This window comes from Neocloeon triangulifer, unplaced genomic scaffold (genome assembly GCF_031216515.1).
Source record: "Neocloeon triangulifer isolate White Clay Creek 2 clone unplaced genomic scaffold, ASM3121651v1 ptg000005l, whole genome shotgun sequence".
In the NCBI taxonomy this organism is placed as follows: domain Eukaryota; kingdom Metazoa; phylum Arthropoda; class Insecta; order Ephemeroptera; family Baetidae; genus Neocloeon; species Neocloeon triangulifer.
The window spans coordinates 1,480,287-1,505,392 of NW_026775548.1; the positions used below are offsets into that span (position 1 = coordinate 1,480,287).

Below are 25,106 nucleotides of genomic sequence, written 5' to 3' on the forward strand. Positions count from 1 at the left end.
TCTGATTTGAATTTGTCAGATTCTAGAATGAAGTGATTTTTAATTGTTCAATCAAAACTCAGGCAGACCCACGTCCTTGAAAAGTTGATCAATCGGAGAGAAAGAGAGGGAGAAAATTTCATGTTATGATTAGAAATATATAAATGTTCTTTGGTTGGTATTGCAAATATTACGTTCGTATTCTAATTTTTGCATGAAATTTTAATTTTTTTCCTCTCTGTTAATTATTACTAATTACACGCCACGATAAAGAATAACACGGTGAAGCGTGGGATTTAACAGGCTTTGCAAGATTTCATCTTCCTTGAGAAGAATTGTATTTTGCGTAAGCGAGACAATTTGCGTGTTCTGCGTAAACTTGACATGATTTTTAACTTTACTTGAAGCAGCGTAATTTTAATGTTAATTAAGTGGAAGTGAAAAAAGTGATTTATTGTCATTTCTTGTTTTAAAATTTAATTGTTATGAGGAAACAATTTAGTGAAAGAACGAGGAATTAAAAAATTAAAAGTTTCAGAATAGTGAAATTTTAGATTTTTGATACAAAATAAATTATTCTTGTTTATTTGTTCAATTATTATATTGGTTTTAAAATTGAAAATATCATGAATTTCAAATGAATTTTTGCATCAATTATGGTGTCTGAAATTTCTTATCGTTTTCCAATTTGAGATTGCCAAAAATAGTTTTCTTATTTTGGAAAGACTTCATTTGACTTGTCAAAAACCTTCATTTTGAAAGGAAATACGAATAGAATAAACTATTATTTAAAATTATTTGCTTTTTTAATCATGGTTTTAAATTTTATTATCTAGAGATGCTGCTTTTTTAATGAAATTCATGCCCTTATTTATTTTAGGACATTCTTGAAATAACTCTTAACTCATTACCTAAACATAATCTACACAACTTATTCTTCTCATTATGCTTGCTTTTTAGGTTCTTTTGGCTTGCGTAACCTAAATAAGGGCACCTTTTCACTTGAATAAAACTTGGCTTGTTTCGAGTTTACTTGCTTGTTCTCTACTAACTTTTTATTAACCCAAAACAAAAGGTAAACGCGCTGCGCTGCGCCTTGGCGGGAGATCCAATTTGATGCCAATAGAAAAGTGCTATGCTTACTCTTTTTCAGACATAGCAAACCTCCAGAGGCAGATCAAAATTACAATTTTGATAATTAATGTTGGATTACAGCATAGCACTTCAAATTAAATTATACAATTATTGTATCAGTGGCAAATAATAGCAAAATGGTTAGCAATTTTAAACTCACTTAAGTCTGATTTAATTTTTTTCTCACTCTCGATGAGCGCCTGAGAGGTGGCTGAAATTTCACCTGGTCCAAGTGCCTCTCACGCTCAATTCCCTCTCCATCTTTCACCCTCACACGACGAGGGCCCAGTAGTCGGACTGCTTGCCCAGGGACCCACTTATCTCTTCCTGTGAATTGTCGGAACGCCACTTCTTGACCCTCAACTCCTCCCCGAGGCTTAGTTGTGACTGCGGCGATTGCCCTCTTCTCCCTTTCAATTTGTCGTCTTATGTGTTGTTGATCTGGGTGCACTTTGTCGATGACCGTCTGAGGCCTTCGGCCAAGGTTGAATTCTGCTGCTGCGATGCCAGTAGTGGGATTAGGACAAGAATTTTGGCCCAACAAAAAGCTGTCCAACTTCTTTTCATCACCACTAACTTTCTTGAGGAAGGCTTTCACTGTCTGGACACCTTTTTCTGCCACACCATTTGAAGCAGGGCTAAATGCGGGCCCATTGTCAGCAACAATCACATCACACAATCCCTGGAATCGGAAATTCTTTCTACAGAAGAGTATCACGTCGTCTGCTGACATTCCTCTTGTTCGCTCACAATCCATCCATCCAGATAGCCCATCAACTCCAATAATGAATGTTTTCCCCCATGGAATAATAGGTGCTTTGTTTGGCGCCTTGTTGAACAGTCTGCATGGTTCACAGGCTGCACACAAATTTGAAATCTCTAGGTCCATTTCTGGCCACCAGAAATATTGACGGGCCAGTGATTTTGTTCGGACCTCTCCGAAATGGTTCGAGTGAAGCAAGCACAAAATTTTCTCTCGCAGGCTTTGCGGCACCACTGCTTTCTCTTGCAACAGAAGAGGCTTGATTGCAGAAAGTTCTTCGTCGACTTTTGCTTCTTCTTTAAATCTGTCCACTGTCAACGTTGGGTTCAGCAAGTCCATGAAACAAATTTTGGCTTCTTCACAGAAAAGTTCATCTTGATCCTCCTCAACAACTTCCAAAGGCAGCCTCTTGAGTTTTGCTGGTAAGTGGTCAGATAATGGTTTTCCAGGGCTGAAAATACCAAGAAGAGGCCTATGGTCAGTGATTATCGTGAACTGACGTCCCCACAAAAACTTTTTCAGTTTCTTGACAGCCCAGACAATGGATAGAGCCTCCACATCAATCTCTTTTCCCTGTTCAACTTGGCTGAGCACTGCACCGATTCCTTTGTTACTCCCGTCACATGCTAGTATCACATCCTTGCTTGGGTCAAAGTATGCTAGGGCTGCCTGCTTGCTCACAATTCTTTTTGCCTCCTCCATGGCAGTTTGGCATTCTGTGGACCAATAGAAACGCGCCCCTTTCTTCAGCAACCCGAGATAGGCTCGTAACTCATCGAGGTTCTTCGGGGCAGGCATGTCTTGAATGGCCTTGATCTTCTCATTAGTAGGTTTCACTCCTTCTTGAGTAAACAAATAGCCCAGGTACTCCAGTTCTGGTGGCATTCTTCGAAATTTGAATCGTCCTCTCTGGGTAGTTATGGTCAGAATTTCGGACGACTCCTCGTCCACCTCAAACTGGAGGTATGCCTCGGCTAAATCAATTTTGGTGAAATGGAATCCTTTCTTCACTTTACTCAGCAGTTGGTCTAATGTTGGTAACGGGTAATCTGAGCGCTTGATCTGCGGATTTACGGTTGACGAGTAGTCGGCACAAATTCGCACCTTGTCACCTTTCTCTACCACTACTATCGGCGTGGCCCAATCAGATGACAAAGTTTGCTCGATTACTCCTGCTTCTTCCAGCTCAATCAGAGCCTTTTCTGTTTTCTCAACAAGTGCAAATGGCACTTGGCGAGCGTTTCGTTGTATTGGTTTTGCTCCATCCTTCAATTCAATTCGCACTGGGGGGCCCTTGAACCTTCCAAGCCCAGGCGAAAATACTTCACTCAAATCTTGAAATTCTTCAGGAATGTTTTCCATCTTGAAGACACTTGCACTATGCTTTTTCTTCCTCTTTTTCTTTTTCTTCTTTTTCACTTTCTCCGCCTTCACATTTTCTCTTGCAATCACTCTTGGAATTTTCATTTCTACACCCAGTTCTTCAAACCAGTTCCGTCCAATTAAAGCTGGCCCAGGTTGCTCCATCACTAGCAGTTCAAGCTGAACTGGCTCTTCTCTTCCTTGTAGCCAAATGGGCACAAATAATGCACCAGCTGCTCTAATTTCAGGGCCATCACCCCAAGGCTTCATTTTTACATTCGATGGCTGCAACTGAGCTCCTTTTGGAAAATACTCACTGAACGTTTGCCCTCCAATCAGTGAATATGAGGCTCCAGTGTCAAGTTCCATTGGCAAAGTTTGCCCATTCAATTGGATGTCTAGAAAAATTCTCTTACTGGACAATTTCTCGCATTTAGTCTCCATTTTCAAAAGGTAGTTTGTGACTGCTTCTTCTTGTCTTCGAGCACCTCCTTTGGCTCCCTCGTCTTCTTCACTAGAACTTTCTTCACTTGAGTTTTCTTCATTATCCAAGTGATGAGTCGTTTTGCTTTTCTGCTTTAGTTTCTTGGTGTAGCAGACATCTTCTTGGTGCCCAATTCGCCCACAAAATTGGCACAACTTTTTCTTCAATTTGCAGTCATCCCTCATATGACTTGTTTTTCCACAGCAGAAACACTGGTTGTTCTTCTGCATTTCTTCATAATGGCCCAACAGCCCACCTTTTGTTCTTTTCCAATTTGGCTGGCGGTCCTTGTCAGGTGCTTTTTTCTGCACAACTTGGTGCAGCGATCCCTTTTGTCCACCAGACAACTCCTTTGCCGCAGCCTCTGCTCGCTCATGTGCGTAAATCCTCGTTGACACGTACTCGACTGTCAACTTGTCATCTGGTTCAAGGAGAAGGCTCTCCTTTAACTTCAAATCACGTAAACCAGATATCATCCTGGCCACCATAGCTTCGTCTCTCTCCTTGAATTGAGCTTTGTCAGCCAATCTTGACAACTCCGTAATAAACTCTATGGCTGGCTCCCCAGGTTGCTGTACTCTGGCATGGAATCTATCCCTCTGGACAGACTTAGTTGGTTCTGCTTGCTGAAAGTATTTACCCATTACCTTCCAGAGCTCAGCCAAAGTCACTTCTTTTACCTTTTTAGGTTTCAGCAAATTTATAATCAGGGTATAAGTTTTGCTGTCCATATTCGTCAGAAATGCGTTTCTCTGCTTTGTTACGTCTTCAATCCCTTGGTCTTCAAAATACAAGTCCCATCGGTCGGTGTATTCGTCAAAGGTTAGTCCACCCTTTGGATCATAAGGTTCAATCCTTGGTCTTTGAGGCGTCATTTTTGAATGTTGACTTACTGTTTCATTGAGCTCTTCACCCTCGACTTCTTCTTCTACAATGTTCTCCAAGCTGTTTCCTGGCGAACTATCTTCTGCTACGTCCAAAAAGAGCGGTGATGGACACGTTTCGGACAGATCAATAAACGATGTTTCTTCTGGGCTGTCGGCCATAATCTAAATCAGAGCACATGGTGATAAGCACACTGTTCAGCTTTGTTCGAATATCCTCGTCGCCACTTGAAATAACTCTTAACTCATTACCTAAACATAATCTACACAACTTATTCTTCTCATTATGCTTGCTTTTTAGGTTCTTTTGGCTTGCGTAACCTAAATAAGGGCACCTTTTCACTTGAATAAAACTTGGCTTGTTTCGAGTTTACTTGCTTGTTCTCTACTAACTTTTTATTAACCCAAAACAAAAGGTAAACGCGCTGCGCTGCGCCTTGGCGGGAGATCCAATTTGATGCCAATAGAAAAGTGCTATGCTTACTCTTTTTCAGACATAGCAATTCTATTTTGAACTAGTAATTAATTAGAAATTCCCGTTTTTTTATAGATAAATTACTCTTTGATCCAATAAAGTGACCGGTTTAATTTTCTCTCTTGCTTTACATCCAATTTGAATTTCCCTTTTCACGCATTCCTCCTTTCTTCAGCCTCTTTTCAATGCATCTCTTGCAATTTATCTCGCCTCCAACCACAATTCTGCTTACTCATGCCAGTGCGAGGTGCGGAGCAGGAAGATTAAGAGTTGACGCTGGAAAGAGAGAAAATCGGTCCATCCGTCCGCACTTCTCCCTTTCTAATTGACCCCTGCATGACCTGACGCAATGCACTGCACAGGTAATTACAGTTTATATGAACCGTCAGCATGCTCTCGATTTTTTTTGTCCGCCTCTCGACAACCAAAGGCTGAGGAGAAAGAAAGAAGTTCCCGAATTCTTTGAGCCGCTGGACACGCCAGCGCCTTTTATTTCGCTCTCAGGGACGAAAGACGCTTCTTTCACTTGGCTTTTTTTGCCACTCGCTGCAAAGAAGAAAAGCAGTGTAAGATCATTCGAGAAATTCGGTTGAATCATGAAATTAATTGGATACAAAACTGATGCCATAGTTTTGGTTGAAGTAGTTTTAAAACGAGTTGAGAAATTTTTGTAAAAAAATGAGGATTATTAAATAATAAAAATAATAATTGGATTATTTTTATTTATTAAAAATTATAAAATTTTTAAATTTATACAAAAATTTTTAGTAAAAAACACATAAAATTCTGTAAAATAAATAAAACGGTTAAAATAATTCAATACACAAAGGAAGTTGAAAACGGCTTGTAAAGTTTGAAATTAGAAATTCCAACATTCAAAGAAACCCACACTTTTCAGTTTTCAGCTTTAATTGTGAAATGAAAATTAGAATATTGTACCATTTCCTCAAATTTTCGTTCCAGCACATTCAGAATAATAAAAAGTCATAAAAATAGGCTGGTGATTTTTGACGTAGACGAAATTGTGCAAAATTGAGCTGATTTTATTTTTCAAAACTTGTATCATTTTTTAATTAAAAATTTAAGGGAGATAAAAGTTGGATTTTATATTTACTTAGAAACAAATTTTATTAATAATATATTTACAAATTAAATTATCAAACACTTTGACTATTCTCCATAATTTCTCCATAAATTTTATTTTCTAAATTCAAACAAACATTTTCAACCTTTGAAATAAATACCAGAGCACAATTGAGACAAATTTACATTGTTGAAATAAAACAAAATCGAGCCATTTGCGCACAAAAACAAACGTATTTGTTGGTCCAAATGCACTTTCAAATTCGCATTAGCGACGCTTCGGATGATCCAAACAATGACAGAGAATTAAAGAAAAAGCTGCAATGCAAATTGCGTCCGATCTCCTCCTTTATCGTTCGTCAGCCGCGGTGGACGGAGACAAAGAAATTGTTTTTCACGGCTGGTCTATCTTAGAAATGCTTCGAAAGAGTCTCACCGGGCGGGACGCATGCGCCGGCAGTGTGTGTGAGACCGAAGCGCCTAAAAAACCAGCAACGATCTCAAGCTGGAGCTCAGTCCGTCTGCGAACCTGCCCAAGGTTCGGTCGCGCTCCCAAAAAGAGGAAGCTTCGTACCTGGCGATGGCTAGCTCGTGATTCTTGCAGCAGATTTTGGATTTTTGGATAAAAACGAACTTCCATCATGAGAGGCAGCGTCGAGCAGCTGATCAAAAATGGAAAGCGATTTTATGTTCCTCGAAGGTTAGTTTAAAATAAAATTAATTTATAAATTGCTTCTAAATTATTTTATATTAATTAATTTTTGGAAATCTTAATTTAAAAAAATTTCCCCAGATGAGGGCTATTTTTAAATTAAAACCTGGATCAAATTTCATCGTGTTCACGCTTGATTTAATAATTTTGCTCTTATTTGAATAAATTATAAATAAAATATTTAAATTATTGTATTTTTCAAAATTATTTCATTGATTTAAAAAAAAATAATCAGTATTACTTCGGATTAAGGACTCCCTTATTGAAATTTTTAAGTCTTTGCAATAATAGCGGTAAAAGTTTTCAATAATTGCCATAAATGGTTAATATTATTGTAAAAATATTATTTTATTGAGCCAAATAAAGAGTCCTTAATCATTTAATTAGTTGAAAATCTAACAATCTGTGTCAATTTTTTATTCGTCTTGCTTTCTAATTCTAAAAACTATGATGCTATTTTCGCGTGTTGACAAATTATCTCTTTGTCCCAATCGCTTTGGAAATTTTTGGAGGGAAAAGAAATAATTGAAAAGCACAAAACCTATAATAATAATAATCCCTTGCTTGTCATTCATATACAATTTATTATTTTGTTAAATAAGGCGTTTTAATGACCACGCTTTTAAAGGTACTTCAAAAGAATGGAAATACCATTAAGGTTTCTTTTTTATCTATTTCAAGAGACGAACAATAAGGTACCGTAAAAAAACCCATTATAAAGTAGTAAAAAAAGTATAATTTGAACCTGATAGATCGCACTTTTTTTCTTTTTTCATAGAAACACTTTTAATTCAAACAAGCTCAAAATTTTGAGAATTTCAATCAGACGTGCTCGCTGCATTCAATTTAGCCGGAGCTTGGTTAGCTTTGAAAATCGACCAAATAATAATGAGAATTGTTCGGAGCTGCCGAACCGCTATTATTTGATCGCCGGCCAAACACAATTGACCCGCATTGGAAAAGCATTCTTCATTGTCTGCGCGGTGGATCAAAACTGGGAATAATCGTCGTCGCACCGGCCGGCACTTCATTCGAGCACATGACACTCGGCTCGTGTCAATAAAACTGCGCTTCCATTGTTGCATTATTGCTCCGTTTCTATATTTGCGAACTCACGACGTGCAAACAGAGCCCAAATAATGACAGGAACAAACAAAGTGCGCTCCGTTTGTACAATAGCAATGAAAGGGGTCAACAGAGCAACTGTTTATTAATTTTACTCCAAAAAGTGTCAAGAATAAAACGAAAGTAAAACTTTTGAGAAAAAAAAATGAATTTAAATCAAATTCCGAAAAAAAAAACATTATTAAACTAAATTGAAATTTTTAAGTTAGTTCCTAAAACATTGAATTAATTTTTTAATATAATTTGGAAAATACTGTCAAAAATGTTATTGAAAACAAGTTAATCGTGACAATTGGATGAATAAACAGGAAAAAAGAAGCAATTATTAGGTGTGAAACAGGAAATGTGAAACGCCAACAATCTTATTTAATGAAATTTCTGGAACCGAAGTGGCACCGAGTAAAAGTCCCTGTTTCTTTTTGTTGCTCGGCCAAAAGTTGCTTTTGGAGCCGCCTTAATTTGCATTTATATACAAACGTGACGCGCGTCTGCAAATTTTCTCGCTAATTTTCGCCGCGATGACACACAAACGAATGGTCGCGTTTTAATTCGCGCTAATGAGAGCGATATCAGAGGTGCGAAGAAAAAGACTCAGCTGGGCGCCCGTTTTATCCGCCGCGGTGAACACAATTCGGCAATTTGGGGCATTAAAAACCAAATCCGGCCCCCATGCCAGCGACTCGCTCTCACAACAAAGTGCATTTTGAATACATGTTTGAACGCACAGCCGATTAAAACATATAAACGCACGTCCCATTTCCCTGCGAGCATCAAACGCCTGATTGTATATTCATGAGAGCCAAATAATAATGCACTGAACACTCTAGACAAGACTAGATTTATTTTAAATGCTGGTTGTAAATTTGTATTTTAATTAGAAATTTCTTAAATGAATCTAAAAAATTGTTAATTATTTGCTGGTGTTAACTTTTTATAAGTTTTATTTAACTTTGTAATACTTTATTCCTGTAATAATTGCTCTAATTAAAAAAATTGTTTAGTGAACATTATAAAATTAAAATACTCTTAAATATTTCTGTTTAAAAAAATAATTTAATAATAATATTGTTCTGCTTTGACTGAAAATCTCATAAGTTAAAATCAGAATATGCAACGTTTGTATAAAAAAGTGCATGTTTTTTAACTTCATTTTACTTTGAATTTAAAAAAAAAAAAAAAAAAAAAAAAAAAAAAAAAAAATGTGAAGAAATCATTTTCAATCTAGATTTTTATTTGACGTAAAAAGAAACTATTTTATTGCAAAGAATGTCTTTTTAATTCCAGAAAAAATATATTTCCGACATCAAGGAACTGACTCAATCGATCTCCAAACCTTTATAATTAAAGACAAGCATTTGTCACGTTTTTCTTGTGCGACTTTCGAATGTAAAAAAGTGTTGACAGCTTCAAGCGGCGCACGCATTTCCGTATTCGAAACGCCTCCTATTTTTTGTAATAGTTTGCAAATTAGATTTAGTGCAATGCGCACTCGATGACAAGATGCGTTACTTGGTTTCGAGTCGGCGAGCTTGGAGGATGCGTGAAATTGCTCTCAAAATCATTTGCCTACGAGAACAGGCGTAATGTCTTTAAAGTGCGTTAAATTGCTCAGCACAATCCGCTTTGTTTTATTCCTTTCAACGCTCCGTTGGCATTCAGACGGATTTAAAAAGAACATTTTAATCTCACTTCGCTCAGGCACATCAGCGTGCTGAAGAATAAATTAAATTAATCCAAAATTACTTGTAAATAATTTAGCAATTCTAATTACAAATTTTTGAATAAAAATAAGTTTTCCTCAAATTACTATTGCTATATAAGAAAATAATAAAATATATTGAGATGAAATAAGATTAATTTTTTTTTAAATATTACAGCAAATAAATTTAAATTGATTAACATAAATTTAAATGTTCTAAATAAAAATTGATGATCTTTTAAAATCTAATTAATTAATTAGGCACGTTTCCTGAGTTTCCTCTGTTAATTGGTTGGTGATTTATTTTTGGCACATATTAAAATTTTCTCACAACGAGATATACTTTTTTCAAGGTTGGCGCATCCTGCTCTTCTGTGCAATAAAACGATTTGCCTCCAATTAACGGTGCTATTTGTTTTCAGACCGAGCGAGCTGCTGGCCCTTCTGGCCCTGTCGACGACCCTGTTCCTCTTTCTGCACACGCGCGACCTGCAAGTGAAGCTCAAGGAGATGGAGACGAGGGCCACCGGCGAATCTGCCGCCTCCAGCAGCCGCGGCATCGCGTCCTCCTTAGCCGGTAAGTCGAACACAACCATTTTTCCATCGTTATTGCAATTAAAATAATTTCAAATGCTAATTATTTTTAAATAATTATGTTAGGGAGGAACTAAATTAAAAAAGAATAAAACCAGTTTTCTCTAAAATTAATTTCAAATGAAAATTTAAAAAAAAAATTATTATTTAAATAGTCCTTTTTTATCAATATAATAATAACAAAATAATTTTTAGTAAATTTGACATTTTTACAATGTCAAAATATTTTATTTTTATTTTCCACACCAATTATCTGGTTTTTTCTTCTCGTTAGTGGCTTTGGCAATTTTCGCCAAATAAGAACATGAGCCGCCAAGTGCAATTCGAAACCAGACAGTCGTGTTCGGCAGCCAACGAGCTTTCGGTTAATGAGTTTAGAATTACCCGAACTCACCCCTTACAAGAGACATGTGACTGGGGTTCGAATGTCATGTCCGCGAATCGTTTGAAAGCATTTTATTGTCCGTTGCAAGTCTTAAATTGGTAAAAAGAACATTGATCTACATTCCGATTGCTTCACACTCGGGGCCTAATTATCCATCACGCAATCTCTCGCGTCCACACACAATAAACAAATCATTAAAGCGACTCGCCTGCCTCTTTATAAATATCTCTGCCCAGGTCTATTCTATAACAAATCAGGTGTTCTAAATACCTTCCTAAAAGGTAATTCAACTTTTACATTATCGCTCAATTAAATCTAATTGTAAAAGAAATTCAATATTGATCAACTGGAATTAATTATTTTTATTTATATTGAAATTAAAATACTCGCAGAAGATTTGGATTTAAAAGTTTTTATTTTAAATAATTTAAGACAGAAGAAATATTTAAAAATGAGTATATTTGAATTATTAACATGTTCCGCAAGTGCATTTTTAGCGGTCAACTAATTTGAGAAAGCTTGTGTATGGAAGAGTTTCTTTGTTTGACAGATTGCATTTTATCATTATGATGTGTTTTCCCTTTAAAAGTCTGTCTATAGAATTTGCCATGGCGCGTGTGTTGGTTATCAAAGTGTGGCGTGAGTTGCATAATACGCGCCGAAAATTGAAGGCTCTCATCCAAGTTAGTAGAGCTGATGGCGCGTCACGCTTCATAAAACACACTCACATGCTGCACTCTATAATAATAAATAACAATACGTGGAATCTAACTGCTTATTAAATTGTCTCTTAGAACTGTTGAAATCTCATCAAATCCATCACAAATCTGATTTGAAAATAAAAATCTAACTAATTTTTCCAAATTATAAACAATTGAAATTGAAATTAATTGATTTTCCTTTCAAATATCTCTGCAGAATTTTATATTTGTGTTGAAATTTTTTATTTTTTTCTACACTTTTGGCCTTGTAAATTTGGAAATGAAACCAGCAATAATTGAATAAAAACTTTTATGCTATTATTGCACCTTTGAAATGTGTGAAATTATATATCATGATATAACAACGCGCAATTCAATTTCTCTTCTCGTCGCGGTTTGTTTTACAATTCAAAGCCTGGGACCATTCGCAGTGATATCATTTTCCACGAGCAGATTGGCGCAATATAATAATTAACGAATACACGCCGACAATAAAAACGGACTTCCTAATGGAGCCCGCGGCACTTCCTGGACTTAATCCTTTCAATACCAACGTGAGTCTGCTGCACATCTCGCACCTGTTGCTCTGAAAAGGAAGAAAGTTTTTTACTTTCTTGCATTGATTTTGAAATTTCTTGATTAGCAATTGATGATGGTACGGAATGGCCGCCGCGTGGCCCACATTCGACCTCACTTTTGCTGGACACTCGGCTGATGCACGCGAAATAGAGAAAGGCGCGTTGCAATTCAAACTGGAACACGAATAACAACTACAGTTCACTGAGCACAATCAATTTATTGCTGCAGATGCAGACGTTTCGATTCGAAGAGACGCACAATGAGAATAAAAAAAACGCCTGATTTCGCTCTTTCTTGCGCACAGATTCGCTCTCTAATTCTATTTTAACAGTTTTTGTTTCAATTCGAATCAAGTACTATAATTTATTTGATAACTTTTAATTTCAATTTCTATGAAGAATTAAGTGTTTTGAAATCATGAAAACTCCAAAAAAAGGTTTGTTGCTCAGAAAAGAAGCCATTTTTAGATTAAAATGTTAATTTGACAAGTGGGAGTTTAATTTTTTTTATATTAGTTAAAAACAAAACAAATAGTGATGAATTTTGCTCTCTTGTATGTAATCAGGAGGAAACAAAAACTTAAGGACAAACAGCGGTTTCACGCAATTTTCACACGCCCTCTGATCACAGTAAAAAATGGAACCAATAGACCGAGATTTTTAATGCAAAAAATTGCAAACCGCGAAGGTCGATTAAGCTCTGTCGAAATAAAATTTGCCGAACAATCACGATTCACAACCTTTCAACTGGAAAGCAAATCTGCTCAAATCAATTCGCCTCCTAATTGCCGCCGACCGAGAAGAAAGGTGAATTTCACTCGGGCATTTTAATTGGAATAAATGAACGGTATTGAGGAGAATGTCCTCTCTTTCTCTCTTGGGTAAATTTATGAAGAGGGTGGAACAATAAGTTGAAAAATTATATTTGAGATAGCGAGCGAGTGGAAGAAGAAGTGGTTCAACCAGTTTGCTGCTCACAATGTGGAGCGCTTATGGATCTCGTTTGTGTATATCTTGGTGTGTCATCGGAAGAGGAACGAACTCCTCCTTGCTTTCGTATGGATTTGTGCAGATAAAGTTTGGAGTTGTCACATCCTCTGTGTCCTAAATTTGCTCCACCATATCAAGTTCCTGCACGTGAAGTTTTAGAAAGGAAGGAAAAAAACGAAGAGTTATTTGTCTTGTTAAAGAAAAGCCAAAAGAATACGAAACAAGATTTTATAAATTTTAAATTGAAAAAGAACTAAAGTGTTACATTAAATGTTTTTATTTTAATTCAAATTGGCAAAATTTATAACTATAGAAAGCCTTTAAAAAGCACAGAGCTAATCAAAATGGTCTTGAATTAGTCCAAAAATTAAACATTTAAAATTAAATTCTTGGAAGTAAAATTAAACAAATTAATATTCTTTAATTCAATCAATTAAAATGATGGTGTAAAGAAATTAAATGTTTAAATTTAACAACAACTGATGACTTACTGACTCGGTTTCTAAATCTAAAGAACTGAAGCAATAAACTTATCGTAATTTAATTGCCCATCGAAAGCGGCTTTGTTCTTTCATTGCAAGCAGAGCAAATCTCCTTTCTCCATATATGCGTTCAAAAAAGAAGCTTCTTCCTGCAGGTCAGTCTGCACAAAAAACTCAGTGAGGTCTACACACAAAAACTCTTAAAAAGAAACTCGGCTGCTAATCAATTACCTCCAGGGGAAGGAATGATTAAACAAAAAAAGGACAATTGCTGTTTAAAAGGGAAGAAGCATTAAAAATTGTGTTGTACCTGAGAAAGTAGGCTGGGGAAAGGAACAAAAGGCGGGTCCCTCATGTAAACGCCGAAACAAGAGTGACCATGCACGCGTTGCACTAACGGGACCGGCTTTTGAACCTTAGACTCGTCGTTTTTTGAATAATTTATTTACAATTGAGGTGTCTCGGAACTTTCCATCCTTCTTGCTTCGAGAGGATTATTTAACCTGCTTTTCGGCGACTTATGTAATTTGTTCACTACCAAGGTTGTCTGCTCGTTTTAATAAACGACGGATTTCATCCTCTTATCAGATGGAGCTTTCAAAAGAGAAAGAGCTTTCTTTCGCCCCGAGAGACCGGATTAACCAAAGAGCCTATCTTATTAAAAATTCCTTCGCCCAAAGTAAAAAAAGAATCAAGGATTAATTAAATATCCAGCAGCACCTTGGGTTTTAGATATTAAAAGATGTTCAGCAGTAAAAGTTGGGTGTGACTTGCAAATTTTAAGTGCAATTACAAGCAGGAATTATGCTGGATGAATGCAAAGTGACAAGAAAAGTAAACATGAACTCCAAGGGCAACGGCAGCGAAACACAATGGAAACATTTCGGGCCAAAAGAGGTTCACGTCCTCCGACTGCCATCAAAAGATCCACTCCTTGTGTGCGTGGAATTTAAATTAAAAATGATTTAAACTGTTCCCTATTTATTGCAAAAAAATTATTTTCTAGTAAAATAAATTAAATTACTAAAATTTATTCAAAATCAGATCCAGAATAAAATGAAAATGGCTGTTTCATAAGATTAATTATTATGATATTAGGCTGAAGTAATAAATAATTTTTTTTTTTAAATTTGCTTTAAAAGTTTCTCAAGCAAAATAGGTCATTAATTGGTGTTTTTAAGGTGAATAAAAACAGAGGTTAATTTTTTTTTTAAAATTGCAATTCATTGACATTATTTGCTATATTCACAATCTTTGCTAATAAAAGCGATTTTTATAATAAAGTTTTCGCTCTTTATTTATAAATAAATAAATATTATATTTAAATTCTTATGAATAAATATAATTGTAAATAGATCATGAAATTTGGAAAAGACTTGAAAGAATCTGTTGATGCGCCATGAAACGGAAACACTCAATCTCCAGTGGCAACAATTAACTAATTAGTCTTGTTTCTTTGAGCACACATTTTTCAGCGGCCTCATCAATTTTTGCCTCGTCCCGTTTCTTTGTAGGTAACAAGACGACTACCGTAACGTTCACATTGAAACAAGTTTTTTATTGTACTCAAATTTCCGCTTTTGTTTTTCTTGCAACGAGAAGTGTCGCCGACGCAATTTGTCTTTTTTTTTCACATCACGGTCGGCTGGGAAATTTTTCACCAAACGTGACTAATTTCGCTTTGCATTTAAATTATAAAATTATTATAAACAAGCAGATTTATTCTTGAATGAATAAATTATTATTATTTTGCAAAAGGATTTCAGCGACTGAACGGGTGTTTGTCTGCGCAAGTGACACGTTGAAATTAGCATATGCCAGCAAAGAGTCCTTGTCTCATGACGATTGAGCAAATGCCCTTGTTTCTGACCTGCAAATAATGAAACCAAAGAAAGTTTTTTTTTGCACTAAAAAAGTCAAACTTACTCGATTTTTTCCTCATGAAGGGCATTACACTGTGCCTTTGAAAGAAAGTGCATCAAGAAGAGAAATCATTCGGCTGATAATGCTAATTTATTGTTCCCGAGTTTGAAAATTACCGGTGTGCAGTTTTTTCCTCCTTGGATTTATGTACTTTTGCGGGCCGGGCGAGAGAAAAAGTTCATGAGCCAAGATCACAAGCAATAATCAAGATTTACGGCTGCGAAATGATACACGGAGTTGTCAGTTTTGCGCTCATCACTCTCAATAATGGTGTTTTTATTGCACGAATTTTGCACACGCGCCGCCGGAACTCATGCATAATATCACAGTAACGATTTTTTTTCATGAAACATTTTCTCCGCAACGGAAGAAAGAAAGAAAGTAAATTGAGTTTTATTCCTCCTGATATGCTCAGAGCTGAATATTTTAATCTGCATGTAAATAAACATGAATTTCTTTGTAATAATTTAATTTAAAAAAAAAGAAATGAAAAACGTTTTTAAATGAAACATGATGCAATGATATATTAGAACTTTTTATTTCTGGTTTATTTAGACTTTTTTTAAATGTTGAACCTATTTTAATAATATCTTTTGCAGGTTTTATTTATCTTCATTTTGGCTGTTCGACTCATATTTAGTAACAATTTCAGCAAATGTTATTAGAAATTTCGGCCTTTTTTAGGAAAAGACATGACTTTATTATCATAATCAGTGCAGTCATCAATTTTGAAACAAATCGAAAGTAAAAACATCCTTAATTTCATTATAATCCAAGATAATTAAACAAAAAAAATTACTTATTCAGAAGACATTTTAGCCTTTTTTTAAGCTAAACAGCAACTTTGTCAACCAAAATTTAAATTAAAAAGGAGACATTTTTAAAGTTTTCATTAACTTTAAAAATAATTCCAGCAAAACAGATTTAAATTATAAAATCAACAAGTTCTCTTTGAATCTAATTTGGAACCAGAAGCTGGTTTGATTGAATAGCGGTAAAAATGCCATTATGATTGCTAAAATGCGTTCCAATTCCGGCGCAGTCTTTCTCTAATTACCCGTATCAATCAGCTTGGCAATAATTTTAGGCCAGTCGGATCAAAGTTGACGAGCATAAATTAAGAAGAGCGCGTGCGATCTCTTTTCCTCGCTAATGGGGAAGTGCTGTCGGCGGACATGTGATGAAATCCGCGTTTGGCCCTGAGCGAATGAAAACCGACCGACTAGATCGGATATTTTATATAATGTGTGCAGCTCGGAAATATTGTATTCGTAGAAAGGAAAGCGCGGCCTGGTTAGAGGCGTCGATCTTCCTCCGCACTCTGTTCTGACAGCTGATTTTTTACTCCACCTCGACAAACCTGATTTTCAAATTCCTCTTTTTAACACCGCGGCAGGCAGAGTGACCGAATTTTTAGAAGTGAAGAAGCTCATCAATTGTGCAATCAAATGTGGGCTTTTTTGTGGCGAAAGATTATTCCCATTTACTCGAGTAAAATGTGAGTTGCATTTGAGAGGAAATAATGCACACGCCTTGTTGGCAAAAGTCCTCAAATATATAGCCACACTTTTACACAACTTTTGCGTACTTTCGCTTCTTGTGGGATGAACTGAAAAAAATAGTTTTGGCAACAAAATGAAAATATATAGAAGAGTGACTTTAGTGCTTTTAATTTAAATGAACATTGTGTCAATAGAATTTCTTAATTTAGAAATGATTAAATGTGATTCCTGCGGGAAAAAAATTAGTAATTTTCTCAGATATAGATCAAATAGTGATTTATTTTCTATATTTAAAAAAAAAATTGAAAAATCTAAAAGAAAAGTTTAATTTTTTAGCTTCAAATATGACTTTTTTTTATAAATAGGTACGAAGTTAGGCGAACTTGCATTAAATAAGTGAATTTAGAAACTCAATTTTTCTTTAAAAAAGAAGCTTCTCTATTTGATCTGAATTTCAATTCAATTCATTTCCTCATTTCTCATTTCAAATAAATTTGATCAATATTTTTTATAATTTCTTGTTAATTTAAACGACAAACAAATCATTCAAAGTAGAAATAACTGCATTTTTAAGATTAATTATGGTCGACCCGCAGCTCACTGCTTCTTGTTCTCTCTCCCGTTGCGAGCAAGAATAATAATTGCAAGTGCAAACGACCCGCCGACGTTCCATTTCTCATAAATCGGCTGCAATGACAGCCCCGTTATTTTTGCAGACGCGCTTAAAATTATTTGAATATTTTAACAGACTGAGCGTCTCTGGTGTCGCCAAATTATTGCGCTGCTTTCGGGCCTATTAGAGCTTTCAATAAACACGTCGGCGGTTTTGCATCGATGGGTGACATAAACATGTGAGACCTGCTCCATTTTCTGACGAATGTCACTGCAGAGGTGACGCAAGAGACGAGACCACACAAACGTCAAATCTAATAAGAAAAGAAAAATAAATACAGGAATTTTAAGGTCAGAATATATTGAATTTAAAATTTGGCAAAAGTTTTATTTTATTTAGTTGGAAAAAAAACATGCAATTATTTATTTTAAATTTGTTTTTATTAGAAATTTGAATTCCTTAAAAAGAATTATAATTTTCTTTTACAGATATTTAAATTTTTTAAATTTGATATCTCATCAGATTTGAAGTTAAAAGGTGTTGGCGATTTTTATTATTTGGCTGTGGTCGTGACGCCTAATTAATATTCCAAGCCTGGCACATTGTCAAATAAGAAAGACACTCGCCAAACCGAAACCATTTTCCCTTCCATTGTTTGACAACCGATTTAATCCTCCGTGCATAGACCGATTTTTGCGACACAAAAGGCGCCGATGACGGATTTTGTTTTTTGCAGTTTGATATATCAAAGCAGGGCCCACGCAAGAGGCGCAATTAATCGGAGCATTGTGTTTTCGCCGATCGAAAGTAGTTTCACATCCTTTGATATTAAACAAGTATAATTATTTTGTTTGAAAACAAAAGTTGCGCAATTTGTTTATAAATTCATGACGCTGGGAAATAATGCATCTCTCTCGCAAACAATGCTTGACAAATTAATAATTCCTTTACAAAAAAACTGTGCTTGGATTGATTTGTGAATCTGTGCTTTTTGCACACGCAACACGAAATTTATATAAACTACTCTCGCTATTTAATTATACAATTATTGAGCAATCTCTGAGAAAATCAAACGATTCCCACACCTCCGCGCGTTCATGTCAAATTGGATAATTGGAGCTGCAATTATACAACTGCGTACGCGTGAAGGGTGAAATTGAAAGTAAAGTTTCCGATTATTAGACGCAGATTGTCCCGTTTTCAATGAGGAAATTCGATTAAAAATGAAAGATAGGAAAAGTCAAGAAACTTTCAAAGTTTACACTTGCTTTTGTTGAAAACAGTTAAACAAACATTTCGCCTTTGAAAGAAATGGACTTTCTGCTGGCATGACGCAGACCTTTGAGCTGTCAGAGCAAGAACCTCTTTACTTGTTTGCTTTATTTTCAGAATCAAATTTTGTATAAGCAAAAGGCTCATAAAAAACTCCGATCTATTCAATTCTTAGAGAAGCTTTTTCACAGCAATGGACTCAATTCGTTAGTCAAATATTATTTCAAAAGAAAAACAACTAAAAAAATTATATTTTCTTGTTCAAAAAGTGATTTTATTGAAAATTTAACTTTTTTCGAGGTTGTTGAGCATGTGAAAGAAACTCGCCGTGATTAACCTTTGGCCCTCGTTATGTCAGTTTGGGATAACAACGTGGAACGGGGAATTTGCATAATAACCCTCAACACGGAATTTATTTTCACTTCATTACCCGAATTTTACATAATTAAAACGCGTGCACATTTCACTTCCACGTAATTAGCTTAAATGTAAGCTAATAATCTGCAAGTGAGAATCAGAAAGGCTCCACTTCCGAGAGAGGTCTGAAATTAAAAATAACCGCCGGTCATCCAGAAAACACTTTCTTAACAACTATCTCGTTTTAATATGACGAGCCAATAAAATTATGCACGACTTTTAAATACCGGTCAGATTGTCAAAAATTTATTTTATTTAAAAAATTATTAAAACTAATTGATTTTGTAGTAAAATTTAGAGCTCTATTTTAAATCTAGATTAAAACAAAATCTGCAAAGTTAACTTAATTAATTAATAACTGAAGCGAGTGAAAAACTCTCTCCTGGGCAAAAAAGCGACAATGAAGTTCTAAATGAAGAGTGTGCCTGGATTTCCCTCCGCCTCTGTGCTGACGAACGTCCTCTCTATAGTCCAGCATCAGGTGTTTGTGTGTGTGGATGAGACGCAGAAAAAAAGAGTGCTGAATGTAGGTCAGGAAAGGATCGTTTGGCCGCTCCTATTCCGCTGACCATAATAAAATGCGTCCCAGACACAAGATAAATGACGCCGACGGATTAATGGCCGGTAATTGCAGCGATGCAAATGATGAGTTTCGTTCGCCGCCGCGGCTGCACGCACACGCGAGAAAGTAAAAAACTCGCTTCTTGTGGGAATTTATTATTTGCATTACGCACGAGCTTGAATATTTTACTATATCGGCCGCCTTGAATATTTATTGTGCTTTATTTTTACGACGAAGACGGCGAGCGATTTTTTTTTTGGGGAGAAAGTTTTCTTTATTTGACAATCGTGGCTCGGCAATTTTGTTCGAACAATGAATGAGTTGTAATATAATTTCATTTGAAAAGGGTTCAGAGGAAGTCGCGAAATTTGCATGCGGATCTTAAGAAGAGACTTTTACTTTCAGAGCAATCACAATTTTTATATTATCAACAAATATACTAACTGGCAATATATCAGATATTTTGATAATTAATAATTTATCTAATTATAAAATATAAAGAAAAACGTTTGACTTACAATTAGAATCACAGAAAAAAACTGATTCAGTTATTTCAATTATTGATAGTTTTATTAGTTTTTTTATTTTCATGCATAAACTTAAGAAATTTGATTATGCTATATTTTTTCATTTTTGTTACAAGGTGGACTGCAAGTAAAAAGTTAAAAAGATTTAAAAAAAATTTGCAAATAAAGAAGCAAACAAATTGAGACGTGTTTATTTCTTTGCAAAATATTTTTTATATCTTGAAGTATTTTCAACATATTTCCCTAAAAAAATCGACTTTTTCTGTTTTAGAATCAGCAGTGAACACCGTCGTCATCACTTCTGGCGGCGACCCAACATCCTCGTCCTCGTCCAGCAAAATCATGCTGGCCGCCCTCGCCGGCACCCTTCCTCAGGGAGTCGTCACTGAAGAAGTATAAAAATTAAATAATACGAAGAACTCTTTCTAATAAATGAAAATATACAGATCGACGTGACTGCGCTGAACAACACGGCCAGGGCGAAGAAGGACATCATCTTCTTCAATCGAGTGCCCAAGGTGGGCAGCCAGACGATCATGGAGCTGATCAGGCGCTTGTCCCATCGCAACGGCTTCAACTTCCACCGGGACAAGGTCCAGAGGGTCGAGTCCATTCGACTGGCTCCGCGGGATGAAGTATGTATTTTATTATTATAATTATTAAAATATAAATTAATTATCTAGCATAAGAAGGGAAAAAATTAAAAAAAAATTAATTTATCTATTAAATGAAGCCTAATTTGCTCTTATATTGATTTTTATGAAAATCTTATACAATTAATTAACGCAAATAAAATTCATACTGATATAAAAACGTTTATGGAATAATTTGCTTTGAAATTTATAAAGTAATAAAATTATGCATTGGATAATTTTTTATCTAAAATTTCTATATCTTTAAAGATTTAATGTTTCAATTTAGCTAAATATTGCAGAATATTTTGTAACTGGTTTGAAATAGGAAAGCAGTTGACTTTTGAAAGAGCTTTCCCTAATTTCTACAGCAGATGCGCGTTCGCTCTCTTTTGAGAGTAGAAATAGAGTTGAACCTTCACAAAACAAACAAAAGCTGGAATTCAATCAAGTCATCGTACTCGGACGAAGTAATGAATCGAAACAAACCACTTTTGCTCTTGAAAAGCAAAAGCGGTTTCCATAATTGACTGAAAGTAGATCGGCAACTTCTTATTCAATTTCCCTTAACTGGGTTTTACTTTTTTTTATACATTTTAACTGCGTCTAGACGGGCTTGGTAATTTATATAATGAAAGTTTTTTGTTGTTTACGTGTTAGAAAACTTATGAATTATTCAAAAGGATTATTTATCGAATAGTACATTTTTATCTCGAAAACTATACTTTTAACTCATCTCAATTTTCTGCTCTGCTGGCTTAGATTATGCTTTAAAGTTTTAGTCGCACCATTTGTTAATCGTGTCACCTAGATAAGTGCGCGACAGATGAAAATCAAATGTAGCGATATAGAAATATGGGTAACTGTGACAATTTTCAAGCTTTTGCTTTTCACGCGTCTTCCGATGCCGCTTCAAATGCATCAAATTCGTTTCGTGCGTCACGCCAAGATTGATTCTTATCTTCAAAACAAGAATTTCTGCACGGAGGAATATCATAAAAGTTTCGTTTTTTTATACAATTTTTTCTGAAATTTAAGGGAAAAAATGTAATCAGAAAATTTGTGAGAGTAAACTTAATTTTTTTCAGGGAAACAGTTTTCTTTTATATAAAGTAAAAATAACCAATTCTGAATTATGACATGATTTGGCAAAATTTTATTACATTTTTATTTATTTTCCAGTCATACCTGGCGCAAGTAGTGAGCAATTACGAGCCGCCGTCTGTGTACGTCAAGCACGTCTGCTTCACCAACTTCACCAAGTGAGTCTCTCTCTTTCTTTCACTTTCACGAATTTTTTTATTCCTCTAAAATTGTTTTTCTTTTTGCACTTAATCAACACATGCAAAACCCGCGACGGCTGTTTTCCTTTTTTATTTAAATGTGTTGCTGCAGGTACGGCTATCCCGAGCCGATTTACATCAACCTGGTGCGCGACCCTGTGGAACGGGTCATCTCGTGGTACTACTACATCAGAGCGCCGTGGTACTACGTGGAGAGGAAACAGGTTTTCCCTGATCTGCCGCTGCCAGATCCAAACTGGCTCAAGAAAGTACGAACCTTTTAGTAATTAAGTAATTTAGAGAAAAAATTATACTTATAAATTAATAAATTAAACATTTTAAATTACAGGAAATTTTACTACTTTCGTTTTCAATTCACAAATGCAAAAAAATTAATAATAAAAATCTATGAAATCGTATAGTGAAAAATAAATTCGCATAAAATTTTCCATTTCAGCGTTCATTTCAAATTTTGATTCTTACTGATTTGATTTTGCTAACGTAGTTGGTGTGATCTGAACTTGATTTAGAGAAAACTAATCGGGAAATTTTGGAGGAAAATAATTACAGAGCAGAAAATTCCTGATAAATAGCGCTAAATTTAAAAAATTCAGTCCTTCCTAATTGATTCAATTTTTCTTATTTTACTTCTCATGAAAAATCTATAAAAATAAACAAGCATTAAATTTAATCTGATCGTTTTTTAGCAGGCCCTCCTTAAAAAAAATTTAAAATAAATCTTTAAATTTGTTAATTTTCCATCTTATTTAATTTAAATTTATCTTGACTAAATTTTTGCAGGATTTTGAAACCTGCGTCCTAAGAGGAGACCGTGAGTGCAGATTCATCGAGGGCGAAACGAGGGAGGGTATCGGTGACCACAGGCGACAGACCCTCTTCTTTTGCGGCCACGGAGAGGAGTGCACGTCAGTGACCATTATTTTTTCCTTTCATATTTTTTTTTTCAATTTTTAAAATTAAAAAATTTCCAGGCCTTTCAACACTGAAGGCGCTTTGCAAAGAGCCAAAGCGGCGGTCGAGCGACACTACGCCGTGGTTGGAGTTCTCGAGGAATTCAACAAAACTTTATCTGTTTTTGAACACTACATTCCCAGATTCTTCAGTGGTGCTTCTCAAGTTTACTGGGGTAGGATTTTTAGATTTTTATTTTAAATTTGAAGCAATTTATTATTTTAATTTTCAGACTCTGCCCATAGTTTGAGTAAGATCAACAAAAACTTGTACAAACCGACTGTGAGTGAGGAGATCAAGAATCTGGTGCGGCAGAACTTCACGAGGGAAACCGAGTTTTACCAGTTTTGCAGGCAACGGCTGCACAAACAGTACGTGGCCCTCCACGGACTAGGTCTCATCTCGAACTGAGAATCAAAGACTAATGACAATAATTAGCCGAGAGTGTTTCTTCAAAAGTGTGATTATTTCTGTGGAGTGATGAATAATAATTTGACTGCGTGATTTCATTTTTGTAAAATGCGTTTGTGAATGTGTGTAGTCAAAATAGCAGAACTGTATTTGTAGAATTATTTTGCTGTAGCATTCCTAAAAACCTCCCTCAATCCCAAAATTAGAACTGCAGCTTTGAAATGCGAAAAAAAAACCATTTGTTTTAGTTAGACGAGCCATCAAAAGAAAAGCCTTAAGTTTAATTTAATAAATAATTTTATGTTGATTTTTAACATCTCCCTTTTTCACTGTCACCAAACCTCTGCCTCTTGAAATCTCAGGTGCGGCCTGTGTTTGAACATTGCTTCCAAAATACAATTTGCAGTCCAGTCACATTTTTCCAAAGCGTCCGACTCGTGGAATGGCCCCTGTTGAATTCGTCTCAGCTCGGTTATGTGCGCACAGGTCCCCATTTCTTAATAAAACAAATCATATAAAACTTTTCCACGCATAAATTAAAATAACTATGCACCTTTTGCAACGTCATGGACTAAACTTCTGATGTAAAATCCGCCTCCGCAAGTGACGTCGAGTTCGAAAAACGGTGGATTGAATTGAGTGCATTCAACACTGTGGCATATAACTTGCCGCGGGCTCACCTCAACTTCTTTTCCTTCCCTAAATTTTTCCAATTATTTTATGAAAAATTATCACAAGCTAATTTTTACATCATCAAATCCGACATCCTTCTACCGTTTTTCTTCAGCGCCGAATACTTTGGTGGAGTTTGCCAAATTTTCCCACTAAATTTTGACTTCAAAAGGCTGTCAATTTGTTCTTTTGTCACGTGATCTGTATAAACAAAAATAGAGCACAATTATTTAACTAAGATATATTAATATTTTACCAAAAGGTTTTGAATCCGTCACACAGCCGATATCGTTTAAAGTGTCAGTCTCTTCTCCTAATTTGCCTACGGTTGCATACCTCTTTTCGCATTGGAGAAATTTTTTCAAAACCTTACAACCATATCCAACACCGATGACTGTTTTATGCATAAAATTAAAGGATAATATTAGCTAAATTGAATATTTTTATTATACCTAAAACTCCACTAGCTGGATAATCTAAAATGCCGCCGTGTCCAAGTTTCAGTAAATCCGGTGGTTTATTTCGAAGAAAAGCTATTTCTGTTAAAACATATTTTAAATTGATCAGTTAAAATCAATCAGTATAAAATTATTTTTACCATTATAAAGGATCCCCTTAATTTTTTCCACAACTTCCATGGAATAAACATTTTTCGGTTTATCGACGGCAAATATTCCTTTCGTCAACAGCTTACGAGATAATTTCTCCATCAATTTCCTGTCAGCTCAAATCTCATCTGATCAAACTAACTTTGTTTCTTTCTCAGTCAACACTAATTTTGTGGATTCAACATCAGCGTCACAAAAATGTGTTCAATATGTTGTGAGAATCAGCTGTTTTTGTTTTTAATTCACTAAAATTCCGGTAGAGGCGTTTTTCTATGATTTTTT

At 35.4% G+C, this 25,106-nt stretch overlaps 3 protein-coding genes across 5 annotated transcripts; 1 reads left to right on the forward strand and 2 right to left on the reverse strand.

The window, feature by feature from the left end:
* Positions 1–771: 771 nt before the first annotated feature.
* Positions 772–4,983, reverse strand: LOC132193858 (uncharacterized protein K02A2.6-like). 3 transcript variants are annotated; one of them, XM_059614783.1, is made up of 2 exons: positions 4,859–4,983; positions 772–4,771 (listed from the first exon to the last, which is right to left on the reverse strand). In XM_059614783.1, the coding sequence occupies exon 2, from the start codon at positions 4,766–4,768 to the stop codon at positions 1,274–1,276; it is 3,495 nt and encodes a 1,164-aa protein (XP_059470766.1). In that variant the 5' UTR covers positions 4,769–4,771; positions 4,859–4,983; the 3' UTR covers positions 772–1,273. The 3 variants fall into 3 exon arrangements, with proteins under 3 accessions (XP_059470766.1, XP_059470768.1, XP_059470767.1); XM_059614785.1 differs by having other exon boundaries at positions 772–4,555; positions 4,616–4,962; XM_059614784.1 differs by having other exon boundaries at positions 772–4,348; positions 4,403–4,962.
* Positions 4,984–6,691: 1,708 nt separating this feature from the next.
* On the forward strand, positions 6,692–23,858 carry LOC132193924 (heparan sulfate 2-O-sulfotransferase pipe). Its single transcript, XM_059614881.1, has 9 exons — positions 6,692–6,864; positions 10,123–10,277; positions 20,518–20,639; positions 20,693–20,881; positions 22,061–22,140; positions 22,274–22,430; positions 22,963–23,087; positions 23,154–23,308; positions 23,366–23,858. Exons 1-9 carry the CDS (start codon positions 6,806–6,808, stop codon positions 23,542–23,544), a joined length of 1,221 nt encoding a protein of 406 aa, XP_059470864.1. The 5' UTR covers positions 6,692–6,805; the 3' UTR covers positions 23,545–23,858.
* On the reverse strand, positions 23,782–25,042 carry LOC132193925 (pseudouridylate synthase TRUB1-like). Its single transcript, XM_059614882.1, has 6 exons — positions 24,815–25,042; positions 24,669–24,755; positions 24,473–24,610; positions 24,294–24,417; positions 24,098–24,243; positions 23,782–24,040 (listed from the first exon to the last, which is right to left on the reverse strand). The coding sequence occupies exons 1-6, from the start codon at positions 24,924–24,926 to the stop codon at positions 23,877–23,879; spliced, it is 771 nt and encodes a 256-aa protein (XP_059470865.1). The 5' UTR covers positions 24,927–25,042; the 3' UTR covers positions 23,782–23,876.
* Positions 25,043–25,106: the final 64 nt, after the last annotated feature.

Coding starts and splice junctions, on each gene's coding strand:
- LOC132193858 (XM_059614783.1), bottom strand. CDS start 4,768: ATGGCCGACAGCCCAGAAGAAACATCGTTTATTGATCTGTCCGAAACG.
- LOC132193925 (XM_059614882.1), bottom strand. CDS start 24,926: ATGGAGAAATTATCTCGTAAGCTGTTGACGAAAGGAATATTTGCCGTC. Junction 24,756..24,814: donor TAAGGGGATCCTTTATAATG/GTAAAAATAATT, acceptor ATGTTTTAACAG/AAATAGCTTTTCTTCGAAAT. Junction 24,244..24,293: donor AGGATGTCGGATTTGATGAT/GTAAAAATTAGC, acceptor GGAAAAATTTAG/GGAAGGAAAAGAAGTTGAGG.
- LOC132193924 (XM_059614881.1), top strand. CDS start 6,806: ATGAGAGGCAGCGTCGAGCAGCTGATCAAAAATGGAAAGCGATTTTAT. Junction 10,278..20,517: donor CATCGCGTCCTCCTTAGCCG/GTAAGTCGAACA, acceptor TTTCTGTTTTAG/AATCAGCAGTGAACACCGTC. Junction 22,431..22,962: donor ATCCAAACTGGCTCAAGAAA/GTACGAACCTTT, acceptor AAATTTTTGCAG/GATTTTGAAACCTGCGTCCT.